This window comes from Ostrea edulis, chromosome 8 (assembly GCF_947568905.1).
Source record: "Ostrea edulis chromosome 8, xbOstEdul1.1, whole genome shotgun sequence".
NCBI classification, from domain to species: domain Eukaryota; kingdom Metazoa; phylum Mollusca; class Bivalvia; order Ostreida; family Ostreidae; genus Ostrea; species Ostrea edulis.
In genome coordinates this window covers 17240115-17255771 of record NC_079171.1, presented here as the reverse complement: position 1 = coordinate 17255771, position 15657 = coordinate 17240115, and the positions used below count along the sequence as shown (strand labels likewise).

Sequence of the window (15657 nt, the reverse complement as noted above, 5' to 3'; positions counted from 1 at the left end):
GTGCAAAATATGAGTGCAGAATGTACGATGTATGAAGTACTTTAAAAATTATGTTCATTAGTGAAATGGGAAAAAAAACACCAAATATTGTCCTTAAATTTTATTATAATTATTGAAACATGATGAATAATTGTTGTTGATAGCGAAACAAAATTAATGTGCACTCTTGTCAACAACCCCCTCCCCCCGCCTATTTCCAGAAAGATTCTGAATACAAGAATGATGCTTTTGAAAAGCAAATGTTATACCCCTGTAATCGGATATTAGGGGCGCATTTCTATAGTTTTTGGTCCATCCGTCTCATTGTCAGCAAAAACTTGAACCTTCGGCATAACTTTTGAATGCATGTTGATAGGGTTTTCATATTTCACATGTGTACTCCTTGTGACAAGACCTTTCTTTATATGCAATTCTTCACCTTTCAAATGTGACCTACTTTTGAAAATCTTTAACCTTAGTCATAACTTTTGAATGGTTAGTAAAAATACACGAGGGTATAAAATGCTTCACGCAGGCATACTTTTCATGATGCGCTTACAGTAGGCCTATTTATATTTTCAAAACTGAAATTTATTTCTTAAATGAATTTACATGTATGTCTTGCATATTTATAAATGTAGATTTCATTGTTTGTAAATTTGTGAGTTTATGTCAAATTTATGCACTTTGAAATATAAGATATTTTGAAATAGGAAACAAACAGTTTTTGTACAGCATAATTAATACATTAATATATATGTATGTACATATACGTATATAGCTATTCACAATAAATATAGTTACCACATAATATTACAGTGAAAACATACGATAGATTATTTGAAGATCATCTAAACTCAGAGGGTATCTTCTGAATAAGTATACAGAATCTGACATTTTTGGTGAGCATGTGCTCTATGTATGACACACTTTTATAGATACTATAAATACAGTATATTATTAGGTGGATTTTTTTTAAAGCATTGTATCTAAAAGAACCACAACTGAAAAAAATAAAATAAAACTAAGTATCAAATAAGAAAGGACGAAATATTTTTAGAGTTATTATTTATTGGTTATATACAAACATATGTAAAATATATACCCATATAAAGAGATCGGGTTCGGAATACAAAACATGAATCTTTGAAAACTGATTTTGACAGGAATAGAAGAAATAAAATAAATGAACAAATAAAATAACTGTACAAATACACCAGGATAAGTACATTTATATTATTTCCCTTCTACATCCTTATCTTCCTATGAAAAGGTAGTGTAACGCGATCATTTGGGACAAAATGTCACGTACATGTATAGTTGAGTTCGATTCTGACAAATATAAAGAATATTGGAATAAAAAACCTACACACACAATAAATCGGAAATATATGTATACAAAGGGATGCCATTGAGTATCACGTCGTTATCTTTTGTATGAAAAGGTAGATTAAAGCAGCTATTGAGGGAAAATGTCGAGACCGTGACCGGCTTTTAGCACTGTTTTTATTTCTTGGTCCCACCGGTCCCGGAGTTTTCACATATTATTTTACGAAAGAAGAAAATAATATGATCAATTTACTATCAGAATGCAGGCATGAGATGTCATACCTAAGTTATTGAAAAATGGGACTCAATTATCCTGATATATTCTGTTTGTATCGAATAAAAGTATCTGGGACCGGGACCGAGACCGGGTTTTAGTCAGTACCGATGTTGTGAATGTTACGATTGACGAAACAATGCACATTATATACTGCTGGAAAGGTAATTTTAGACACTTTCAAATGCAACTTTAGTAAACTTAATTACAATAAATTCGTTGGAGTTAATAGCGTATTTCTTACCCCCTTCGATTTAGTGTATTTTGGGTGACGTGCCTTAAAATAAAAGGTACATCTTAATAATAATAATAAGACCTTTATTTAACCAGGATTACATATTTAGCGATAACGCTAGTTTTCAATATGGTCCTGCATATAACATACATACAGACAGATATTAGTAAAATAAACACAGATTAAAAGAAGTAGAATACATATAAACTTAAGAAATAATTATGAATGTAAGATAAATAGAATACAAAATGAAGCTTAAAAAGTATGGTGATAATCTCTAAGATAATTTCTCTTAAAACACGCAACACTCGTTGAGTTTCTTATGTTTTGATTCAAGGCATTCCACACTGTGCTCCCTGAAATGCTGAAAGATCTTCTATAATATTCTGTTTTTGCCCTGGGTATATACAAAATATTTGAATAAGAATTTCTAGTTTGCCTCTGACTGACTTCTGATACATATTTAAAAACATTTAAATAATCTGGCATTAAACCATGTAAAACTTTATACACTAAAATGACTTTTCTATAGGCAAAGTAATCTGATAGAGGCAACCAGTTAAGTTCTGTAAACATGACATTAGATGGTGTTTCAAAATTTCTGATGTTAAGAATTACCCTTGCAGCTCGTTTTTGCAATATAAAAAGCTTATTCACATTTTCAGCATTTCTTGGATTGCTCCATATAGTACAACAATATGTAAAATGTGGAAAAATCACAGTATTAAAAATCTTCAGCAGCGCATCGTTTGACATAAAATATCTTATTCTTCTTAAAATGCCAATTCTCTTGGAAATCTTGTTCATAAGTGATTCTATATGACTTTTCCAGGACAAAGTTTCATCAATAATAATACCAAGTAATTTTGACTCCTGAACACATTCTATGACATGGTTATTTATCACTAAATTTAATTTTCGATACCTTGATAATTTTTGTGCCGATCCAATAACCATACATTGAGTTTTAGACAGGTTTAAGCTTAATTTATTTTCCTTAATCCACATTATACCGCGCTGAAGATCTTCATACATCTTTCACTCAATATTTTCCACTGACTTATCTGTTACATCTTGTGAAGTATCATCTGCATACATATTTACATGAGAATGTTTCAGTGCTTGTGGATAGTCATTAATATACAGGATAAAAAACAATGGGCCTAAAATAGAGCCTTGCGGAACTCCAATGGTTACATTTCTTTCCTCCGATAAATTGCCTTTCCAAATAACTCTCTGTGTACGATTTGTTAGATATGATTTGAACCATTCAAAAGTATCATTGCATATGCCAAATGACTTGAGTTTGTGTAATAAAACCTTGTGATTTATAGTGTCAAATGCTTTCCGTAAGTCTATAAAAATTACACCAGTAAGTTTACCTTCATCAATATTTTTAAGCCATCTATCTACTAGAGAAATAAGAGTACTTTCACATGAGTGTTTTGGCCTAAAACCAGACTGACAATCTGTAATTAGAGAATTTACTGACAAATACTCATAAAATGAATTAAAAACATGCCTTTCTAAAATTTTGCTCACACAAGGTAAAATGGATACAGGCCGATAATTATTAACTAGACATTCATCCCCTGATTTAAAAAGTGGTACAACTCGTGCCTTTTTCCAGTCATCTGCACAAGTACATGAAGATATAGAATAGTTGAAAATATATGCAAGAATATCACATACACTGTTTGATGAAAGTTTTAGAAGTTTGACAGAGATACCATCCAAACCTGTTGCCTTTGATGCAGACATACATTTTATCTCATTTTCAATAAATTCTGCGTCGAGTCTTTGATGTTCCACATGTTGATGTTTACAATATACATTCTTATTTTTAGAAAATGTGTTATCATTAATTATAGATTGTAAAATTGATCAATTACGATTAAATTTTGGCTGTTCAATATAACAAAAGACATGTTATCACTGCCACGGTCCACTTCAGCCTCTTTCTTTAGCAATATAGCTATACAATATATCTTTATCAAGCCTTATAAAGCATTGTAAAATTTCTAAAAGTATTTAAAATACCTTGTGAAATTTCAACTTCTAGCTGAATTAATTTAAAAGAGTATAAACAGTGATTGACAGATGAAATATTACTGGAAAGATTCATGACAAGGTAAATAAAATGTTTCTAAATCTATATACCTATGAAGGTACGTACAGGTAGCTTATGGACAATAAATAATACGACACATGAATTCAATATTTGTAGAATAATGGGGAAAACTAAGAGGGAAAAAAGAAACGCAAATGTCAATTGGATTCCAGAGAATGTTCCAGAACACTGTTAAAATGTTAAAACTGATGGAGAGAGGGGTCGCAAATTACGCGATATAGAAGGTCTTCCCTGTGGACATGTTCCAAGAGGTTTGGCATACATGTATGTGATGGGTGCTGGAGTAGATATTTCTGCAATCGTTACTGGTGAACCAAAGCGAAGTTTTCCACCCTGGCCCCCTATGGTGAAAAAAGTGGGAGGTGTAGGAAGTCCCTGTAAATACAACTTTTAGTATGACCCTAAAGCTTCCATGGTGCTTTGACTAAACATTATTCAACAGTATGTTGAAAATTTGCCTGAAAAGTTGGTAAATTATGTCTCTTTATCGCAATTTATATTGTTGCACGACTGAGATGTTTTTATCTAGATTATTTATATGCTGGTGAAATAAAAAGTATTGTATGCATATAAAGAGAAAATCAATTCCTAACTGTCCAAAAATAGACCACATGTTCCATTTTTTTACATAAATTTTTTTATATACTAGGCCTAAGTATATACTTTGTGTCTGTTTTTGTGTTTCAAAGCTGAACAATTTATTAAAGAGAATATACAACGTATACAACATTTTAGAGAGAGTGGGAGCTAGAGAGACTGTTTCAGATTTATAATGTCCAGATAGCAACATGTTCCATAATTTGTAAGAAGAGAGAGACAGAGAGAGAGGGGGATACATGTATATACCACTATTTATTTTATAGGAGTCCAAATAATGCAATGTTCCATTTTTGATTCACGTTGGATACGGCTGAAATTAGTTTAGCCCTCCATTCTTTTTCCTTTGGAAAAGAAAAGTAACTTATTCGCCTTCGGTTCAGCAGACGGACCAAAAAAAAAAAAAAAACCAAAAAAAAAAAAAAAACCAAAAACAACTATCGCCTCCAATTTAAAAAAAAAAAGACATTTTGCCACATGTTTTTAGTTCTATTTAGCAAATATGCATTATGATTTTTATTTGAAAGTTTTAGTTGACTCACTCCAAAAGTGTAAAGTTTTGGTCAACTGATCAGAAGATGATACATTATGACAGAATGTACAGTTTGAATAACAATTTGTGTAATTGTATTTAGTAATTGTAGAGCAACCCATATTCATTCAATTTCACCGTTCAGCATTTGGTTTGTGTCATTTACATTTGGATTAAATTGCATTGTTTTAATCTAAACTAAATGAATGGTGTGTGGGTACATTAAGCTATACTTATGTGTGTAAACATTTTTATTTTTTGATTGCACTAAAGGAATCTTTGGCGAATGCACACATGCTAAACAATGCTGTGTTGGATTACTTGAAGAAAGCATGCAATTCATTCAGAAATCATGTGGAAAGAAATATTAAAAAACAATCTTCAAAAGATTTTTTTGAATCCAAGACTGACAATAGGACTGAGAGTGAAGCTTACAGGAAGAGATAAGATTTACAAACATTATGATAAGTTCTACACACAATTTGACACTGTCACATTGAAAAAGATGATTGAAAATAATCTTGCAGGCATTATCCAATGTATGTACATGTATATTTCTTATCACCCATTATTTGAAAAAAAGATATAATAATTATTTCTTAAATAACAAATCTTTATACACATGGGAGAGGGTCATATATTTTGGTCATGGTTTTCAACAATGAATCAGGTCATTCAGGATCTAAATCCATGCATGATTCGTGTATAGTCCTTTTGTGATATTTTGTGTACATGCCACTAAATGCTAAGTAAATGGTGGGTGGGATGGGTTAAGTGTGTAAATGCAGGAAAGGAAAGGCCCCATATGTGTGAAAATCATGCTCTACTTAAACACCTGTTCCATGATTAAAGGATGAAGATAGTAACCAATACCTATTTATATATATCTCTCTCTGGTAAATAGGATCATGACAAAATATATGTATCTCTGGTAAATCAGATCACGACAAAATACACGTAGAACACTTTCCAGTTCATGTGAATTAACACATGTAAGATGATTCTACAAACAATTATTTCAGGCACATAGCAGCAGGGGAACTTGGCCCCCATTTTGGCCTACATTTTTTGACAATGTAGTTTTTCCATAATTTTTGTCTATGGTCCAAGTAAAACTCCCGTTAGAGTCGTTTATCAAAGGTAAACCCAAATCGATTTATAGATCTATTCACTCGGAAAATGTACTTCCCAATAATACCCAACAACGAATAATAACCATGTTAGTTTTATTTACTGCAGTAAAAATGTAAAAAGTGACCCGAAATACCCTAAATGACTGTACTTTTTTTTTTTTTTTTATATGTATCGATACATGTACAGATACACCTTTTCTAAAACGACGAAAAAAGCGGATATCGGTGATGGATTTTATTCATATAATTTATTATTCGGTATTAGATAATACGAAACTTCAATTTATTAATCGGGAACAAAAATACGAAACTTCAATAGCTGACATCAGAGAGAGAGAGAGAGAGAGAGAGAGAGAGAGAGAGAGAGAGAGAGAGAGAGAGAGAGATTATTGCTATGGAAAGCCAATAGGATCAAAACTGTGTTATCTCAACTTTAGCTGCAGAACTGAAGCTCTCTGATAAAATATCGGGACAGATCAAATCTCTGCTCTGTCCCAATATTTTTTCAGAGAGCTTCAGTTCTGCAGCTATTTCAACGTATAATTTGTAGCTGTGGTATCTAGAGCATCCTTACCCGTCTGGAATAATAAAATGTTTTATTACTACATGTCTTCAGTGTTTTTAATTTTACGATAAATAACATCAGCGTAATATGTGCAATAAATACAAAAACAGGTTTCCATAGTTGGTATTAAACGACTTTTAACATTTGAATATTGCCCTTATGGCCAGCTATAGTTTAGGTTGGTTACGGGTTGTTTTTCATGGTTCTTTGGTCACATGATAGTTCTTGGTCATTGTAATTAAGATTCAGTTTCAATTCAGAAATTGAATTGGGCAGTTGTGTTATTCTTCAGTTAAAACTTTGGACATTTGAACTGACACAGACTATAATGTACTAATCAGGTCTTATTTTATTTCTATATATTTCATAATGAGTCTGAGTCATGCTTGTATTAATTCATAGATATACGCCAGACCTACATGTCTCTTGATCCATCCAGATTATAATACCACATACATGTACAAGTATTTGGTAAGAGTGTGTTATGTACTGTTTAGGTGGTGTATGGTATTTTTGTACTAGTATTTGGTAAGAGTGTGTTATGTACTGTTTAGGTGGTGTTTGGTATGTTTGTACTAGTATTTCGTAAGAGTGTGTTATGTACTGTTTATGTGGTGTTTGGTATGTTTGTACTAGTATTTGGTAAGAGTGTTATGTACTGTTTAGGTGACGTTTGGTATGTTTGTTTAGGTGGTGTTTGGTATGTTTGTTTAGGTGGTGTTTGGTATGTTTGTTTAGGTGGTGTTTGTTTAGGTGGTGTTTGGTATGTTTGTTTAGGTGGTGTTTGGTATGCTTGTTTAGGTGATGTTTGGTATGCTTGTTTAGGTGGTGTTTGGTATGTTTGTTTAGGTGGTGTTTGGTATGTTTGTTTAGGTGGTGTTTGGTATGTTTGTTTAGGTGGTGTTTGGTATGTTTGTTTAGGTGGTGTTTGGTATGTTTGTTTAGGTGGTGTTTGGTATGTTTGTTTAGGTGGTGTTTGGTATGTTTGTTTAGGTGGTGTTTGGTATGTTTGTTTAGGTGATGTTTGGTATGTTTGTTTAGGTGGTGTTTGGTATGTTTGTTTAGGTGGTGTTTGGTATGTTTGTTTAGGTGGTGTTTGGTATGTTTGTTTAGGTGGTGTTTGGTATGTTTGTTTAGGTGGTGTTTGGTATGTTTGTTTAGGTGATGTTTGGTATGTTTGTTTAGGTGGTGTTTGGTATGTTTGTCTTGCCACTATATATTCCGGAAAAATTCTTAGTTTTAAATGTAGTATAGTAAGTAAAATTTGATTATTCATAATTTTATATCTAATGATGTGACCTGATGAAGAAAAGACAATGCATTACGCCACGCTTGCTGGTATTGAATTTCAAGAGCCAATTGGACCTCTGTGGTCGAGTGGTTGGAGCATCGCGCTCAAAATCACACGGCCTCTCACCTCTGGTCGGCGCGGGTTCGAATCCCGCTCGCACCGGTAAGTGCGAAAGCTTCCCATTTTGCTTGCGGAAGTCGTTGGTCTCTTCCCAAGTACATTGTAACTGGGTTCTCTCTCCCACTAATAAAAACTGGGCGCCGCCAGATAACTAAAAAATTGTTGAGTGTGGCGGAAAACAGCAAACAATCAATCAATCATCAAGAGCCAATCTTTAGACCAGTCTGCAGGTCTCTCCATATCTAATTGCAACCTTTCTCTGTCTTCGACTGCGGATGCTCTGCCGTATACCTTTGTGTCATCAGCAAAAGATACGAGTTACACTTCTCACAACATCAGGCAAGTTGTTTATGACGATGACAAACAGTACCGACCACAGCACACTTCTCTGTGGCATTCCACTTCTCACGTTCTACCAACTCGACGTATGACCACTGATCGATACCCTTTGTGTTCGACTTTGCAGAACATCTGTTATCCATGCACGTATTTGACCATCAATCCCATATCTCTTGATCTTTTGTGTGGCACGGTGTCAAACACCTTCTGGAAATTTAAGTACACTTCATCAAGTAGGTCTTCTCTGTCGAGGCCCTCCGTCCAATCATCCAAACAGACCAACAGCTGAGTCATACAAGATCGGCCAGGAACTAAACCATGTTCATCACAAAATAGATCTTGTCTTGTGTTTCATCACTGCCTCTCTTACCAACGATTACATCACTTTGCACAGTACTGACGTTAGACGGTGCCAGATGTACTCCTATCTCCTTTTTTAAATACATTGTATTGGCGTAACCTGACCTTGCTTCCACTGAGCTGGTAGATGTCCAGTGTCCAGGGACTTCCTGTATATTATCCGTATCGGTGGTGGGATGCATGGAGTCACTTCTTTCAGTACTCTCGGGTGATGTCCATCCGGTCCACGTGCTTTGCCGATTTTGAGGTTCTGAGGTTTCTTTAGAATAGATTTTTCTGTGATGTCTGTATCCAGTAGGCTGCTCTCCTTTAATATGTCCGCTACAGAAATAAAAAACTTGCTAAGTGTCTCTGCATTCCCTTCGTCATCACTATGAACCCTACCATCGTTGTCTTTCAAATCACTAACCCCGCTCTTAACTGTCAATTTTGACTTAGTGTACTTCCAAAAAGCTTTTGAATTGACCTTCACCTTATTGGCCATGAATTTCTAAAAGTTCTTTCGAAGTTCCCTTGCGGAGGTCCTTAACTTACATGTATTTCTGACCGTGCAGTATTTTTTGTAATCATCTGTAAAAATTTCCAGCTCCTTTGCTTGGTATAAGTTGCATGTCTTGTTTGTCCATATAAGATTGTCGTTTTATCTTCCGTTTTCCTCCTGTTTTTTGCGGTATGAGATGGTATGTAACTTTGCATGGCGGAATCTAAAGGTTCACGGTAGTCCCATGCCTCCTGCACATTTCTTTTCTCCAGCTCTGCTTTCCAATGAACACTCTACAATAGATCTCTCATTCCCTCCTACTCCCTTGTCATATTTGTATTTCTTTGTCTTAGTGAGTGCCAGCTCACCCCTACACGCATATTCAAACACTAGCGTACAATGGTCACTTTTTTCCCAACGGCGTTCCATACTTCACTTTCTTCATCACATTTTCTTGGTTTGTTTGGACTAAATCCAGCACAGACGGTCTTTGCATTCCCCAATATCTGGGAGGTTTGTCTACATGTTGTGTTAAAAAACAACCCTATAAGCATTCTGTGAATAGGTCACTATCTGAATTGTCCCTATCAGTCGCAACACAGTTATCGGAGTCAATGTTCGGATAATTAAAGTTCCCCATCACAATCGAATCCTGAAAATTCCTATCCGCTACATGACGCAAGAGTTTCTCTAAGCATGCTGCTTGATGGACTGCGGTACACACATCCTAGTAATATTGTCTTGCTACTGTCAACTCTCACTTTCACCCATCTGATTCTTTAAATCTACTGAATTATCAATATTAACCCCCACCCCTCTAAACTTTGTAGAAACATATACATATGCCACGACCTTCCGTGTCGAGATTGTGGACAGGTGTATGATACCTTTCGATGGCTAGCTCAGTCTCTCAGAGATTGCGGATGCATGATACCTTTTGATGGCTAGCTCAGTCTCTCAGAGATTGTGGACAGGTGCATGATACCTTTTGATGGCTAGCTCAGTCTCTCAGAGATTGTGGACAGGTGCATGATCCCTTTTGATGGCTAACTCAGTCTCTCCCAATGTTTCTTTGCAGTTCTTAGGTTACATTTCTGTAAATGCAACAATGTCTGGGTTAAACTCCTCTATACGCCGTTCAATTCCGTCCATCTTAGTGGTGATAACATCAATTGATTGATTGTATATTGTTTAAAGTCCCGCGAGAGAATTTGGCACTCATATGAAAAAAAGGTTACATGAGGAATATGTTTTGGTTCCAGCTGACAAAACCGGATCAACAAAGCAAGGGTAGCGTTCAACACCCTACGACCCATCTGGAACTCCAGAGCCCTATCCCAGCACAGCAAGGTCCGCATCTTTAACACCAATGTCAAAGCAGTCCTCCTCTATGGATCCGAGACATGGGGAGTAACCACCACCATCACCAACAAGATACAGACATTCGTCAACAAGTGCTTGCGCCACATCCTCAACATCAGGTGGCCGGAGAAGATCTCGAACGTAGAACTATGGAAAAGAACCAGCCAAAATCCAATAGGTCAGGACATCAAGAAAAGAAAATGGGGCTGGATAGGACATACGCTCCGCAAACCAACTGACAACGTCACAAGACAAGCACTAGAGTGGAACCCACAGGGAAAAAGGAAAGTAGGACGGCCCAAACAGTCCTGGAGAAGATCCGTCGAGAGCGAAATGAAGGAAGCCGGAATGACCTGGACTCAGCTGAAGAGAGCAGCCCATAACAGAGTCCGTTGGCGTGGTGTTGTTGCAGCCCTATGCTCCACCGGGAGTCAACAGGAATAAGTCAAAGTGACAAAGCTATATATATATATATATATATATATATATATATATATATATATATACCCCTTCCTCGGAACAAACGAACAGACACAAATGAAGGACGGGGCGAACACGCATCCATAGACGCACCCAGAGGTGGAATCAGGTGCCTAGGAGGAATGAGCATCCCCTGCCGACCGGTCACACCCGCCGTGAGCCCGATGAGAAGTCGTACGTTGAATTACATTTACCGCTGAATTAGATTTTAATGAATCACTGTTTAGGGATACAAAAATTACATGCAAAAATCCGGAACAATACAATAATGATATGATTTGAAAGCTCAAGGCCGAAACGAAGTTAGATGAATATTGTGCTTGAATTGTTGTTTTAAAAAAGACAGAAATGCGTGAACAGATTCAATAATGGTACGATTTATAAAGAGACGCTTGATACGAAGTAAACTGAGTCATATGTTGAAAGAGTTCTGGATTGATTGATTGATTAAATATTGTTTAACGTCCCTCTCGAGAATCTTTCACTCTTATGGAAATAAAAGAAAATCAAAGTACTGAAAGTACCTATGGGAGTTGATTTTATGTAGATTTGCACCAGATGCTTCTGGGGTTGAGAATTATCCCAAGATAATAATAAAAAATATAGAAGTACACTCAAAAGTCATAAATTTATGTTGTGTCTCTATAACAATCAACGCGCAATTATTTATGTCTACATACAGATAGACACTGGTGAGTTGCACCTTGTCTGGATTGTATTTTACTATTACAACATATCATACAGCAATATTGTTAAAATTGCTCATTCTTGTCAAAATATGTCACTACACTAATATCATAGCACAAGAACACAAAACTCTACACATAACTTAATAATTCTTTGGTTTATGCTAATGTAACACATGTAGGTAGAATTATAACTCATGGGTTGGTTTGTTGATATTTAAAAAAATAATCAAATAATTAAATCTAAATCTAAACCTGCAACATACATACACATCTGAACATAACATTTACCCTAGCTGTAATTCACACAATATTATAACTTTACAGAATAATATCTAAAGTATGATATTACTATTACTTAAATTCACGCATAATGAATATATGTATAAATATGCTTACCAGTTTATAGCCAATGTAATAAATCTGATGAATATATGAGATAGGACTCTATACTGCTAACACCTTGACGGTCGTGCGGATAATGACTGGATATTTTAGAATGGCATGCGTGTGCGAGTTTATGAATACAGTTCGATCACTCTCTCTCTCTCTCTCTCTCTCTCTCTCTCTCTCTCTCTCTCTCTCATACATCTCTTTTTCTCTCAATCACGTGCACATGACATACAAACCAGAAACTATGATAGACACTAGCTACCAAACAATACATGAACCTGGTCACACTAATTTTTCTTCTTTTTTTTCTAAAACCCCTCTGGATGATTGACATGACTTACACAACTAAACAACTCCTGATTGCTTGAAGTGCAAGAACATGTACTTAAACGTCAGACATTTACGTATCCTTTATTATGTATGACGTAACTTAAAATTTGAAATCAATTCTCAGAGCTCTATGCAAATCATCTAGGAAAATCTCGATATACATAACTTCGTAAGCATCAACAAATGACAGTAAAATAGCTATAATTTATTCAATTTACAAATACATGTATAACCATGTGGTCTTAATTTTGCACATGTGAAAAGGTTAAGATAACGGACAGTGATCAATTTCATAAATCCTAAAACGAATACAAAATTAAGAGTTGGACAAACAGAGTCCTGTACATATCAGAGGTTGGATCAGGCGCCCAGGAGGAGTAAGCATCCCCTGTCGACCGGTCACACCCGCCGTGAGCCCTATGTCTTGATCAGTTAAACGCATGTGATTGTGTACAGGACTCCATGTCCCACTCCCTTCCTTGTATATTTGAATAGTATTTTGGGTGTATTTTTGATAAAATATGAAACTTCAGTCAGTTCAGTATCTTTTTTAAATGGAATACTCAAAACTCGCATAGAAATAGGTTGGGTTTTTTTTCTGGTGGGGGGGGGTTAAAAAAAATGTCATATCACGATCATTAGAAATGAATAAGGTGTATAATCTAGCGGGTGACATTTTTAAAAAAACATCTGCACTTTGCTGAGAAATCCTATCGAAAGAGCAATTACCAACTGAAAAGAACGATCATTCTAAATCTACTGATGATTCTTGGATCAAATGCATCGCTATTTGGTGTGCAATAATTTCTTCACGCCGTTCCAATGCATCGTTTTAGCCTCACCACCTACAACGAACGGAAGGTGTGATGTTGATATCTTTCTATCGCGGCCCACTATTTAAAAAAAAACATGAAGAGGTTTACGAATACCATTAGCTACAAGAAAAGGTAAGAGAATACCGATGATAGTAAAAAGACGCGTGTTTATTGTGTACAAATGGCTGGATAAGTTTAGGCTTATAGCATGGAAAATAGGGGGAATTTCTCTTTGGTATCCTGAGTGTCAGAAAATACCACGGAAAGTGAAAATGTTAATTTAGATTTGGATGTAAAAGAAAACTTTAAATTTCCAATGTCTGGAAAAATCATTGGAAATATATCTAAATATCTCATTTTTGTAGACTCTTAATCATGATTTGGAGCATAATGGTGTTGACAAAATGTATACTTGAAGGTTAGATCAAAACAGAACAATATTTGTTTGATTATGATCTAAAATGATATGGGGTTTGGGATTGGAAAATGTTAGTTGTTTTTGATTATTATTATTATTATCATCATCATACACACCACATTTGTGTGCGAGACTTAGATATTTTATTGAAATTAGACATTAACGGCAAACTGACAACTCAACTGTATGACAAACGGGATGATTTCAGCTTCTCCATCGTCAACTTCCCACATTTATGTAGCAATATTCCATTATCATCTGCATATGGTGTTTATATATCTCAACTGATTCGATATGCAAGAGCTTGTTCTGGGTATAGTCAGTTTTTAAATCGAGGTAAGCTACTGACAAACAAGTTGATGATACAGGGATTTCAACAGTCTCGATTGAAGTCAGCATTTCGCAAATTCTATGATCGTTATAACGATCTAGTTCGTCAATACAGCCTCGCATTGGGTCAAATGCTGTCTGACGTGTTTCATACCGATTGTTAAGCCGTTCTTGGCACACTGATTTTGACTGCGGATAACTCCGTTTACCTGATCAGGATATGGGGCTCACGGCGGGTGTGACCGGTCAACAGGGGATGCTTACTCCTCCTAGGCACCTGATCCCACCTCTGCTGTGTCCAGGGGTCCGTGTTTGCCCAACTATCTATTTTGTATTGCTTGTAGGAGTTATGAGATTGATCACTGTTCGTTATCTTCACCTTGCATGTACATGTGCTTCTTGATGGCATGATATGTGTTTAATCTTATAACATAAAGTTTTGATTCCCAAAGAAATACCATTTGATTTTTATGATCGAATTTGGATCTGAACACATGGAAGGGACTTGATGGAATATTTTTTTATATAGAGTCACACCTTTTGAAAAACGAATGTTATGTGAAGCATTGTCATTTGTGATTTCATGGTTCTTTCGGATTTCTGTGAAAAATTACAAACCAAACAGTGAAACGCTCTGGAGGTTTTAATTATATTTGTATTTTCACAATCGGCTTGTGTAGAATAAGCATATTCACATTCTATATGCACTTCTCTGTTGATTCACGTAATCTTCATTATTTATACACAAAGTTGAACCATTATCTTTTAGAGTTAAAAATGCTCAATATTGTTCAATAAAAAAGAGGGAATAAAACAATTAATTTCCTGTTATTCTGTTCATCATGTTGAATGATATGAAAAGCCTCACTAGTTATATGGATCATTTACTGAAAGTTTTACTATAAAATTATCAAAACTTAGAATACAAATTGAATTCTTTCTACGAATTAAATAGATGTAGAGGCGTTGAAACTTGCCATGGAAGAGACCATATTTTCATTATAAATGGCCAAGCCGGTTGCGGAAAGACTTACGTATGCACAAATTTTATATGATTAAATCCTCCAGAGCGTTTCAATGTCAGGTAGGGAAGTTTTCGTGGAAGTCCGAAAGAACCACGAAGGCAAAATTGACAATGCTCCACATAACATTCGTTTTTCAAAAGGTGTGACTCTATATAAACAAAATATTTCATCAAGCCCCTTCCATGATTGATTGATTGATTGAGGGACTCTCGAGAATATTTCACTCATATGGAGACGTCACCATTGCCGTTGTAGGGCTGCAAAATCTGTTGGATCATAAAAATGAAATAGTACTACTTCTTTGGATCATTGCTAAAAAGAATCAAAACTTATATCATGCCATCAAGTAGCACTTGTGCATGCATCGCAAACATACGTGTTTCTTGTGTACAGTGCGCATAACAATGATAATAATAAACAACTACCTCTTCCAATCCCCATATCATTTTAGA

General features: G+C 35.3%; 1 protein-coding gene across 1 annotated transcript; it reads right to left on the bottom strand.

The window, feature by feature from the left end:
- Positions 1–7382: 7382 nt before the first annotated feature.
- On the bottom strand, positions 7383–9795 carry LOC125662897 (uncharacterized). The gene is made up of 3 exons (XM_056147470.1): positions 9615–9795; positions 8991–9206; positions 7383–7987 (listed from the first exon to the last, which is right to left on the bottom strand). The coding sequence occupies exons 1-3, from the start codon at positions 9793–9795 to the stop codon at positions 7383–7385; spliced, it is 1002 nt and encodes a 333-aa protein (XP_056003445.1).
- Positions 9796–15657: the final 5862 nt, after the last annotated feature.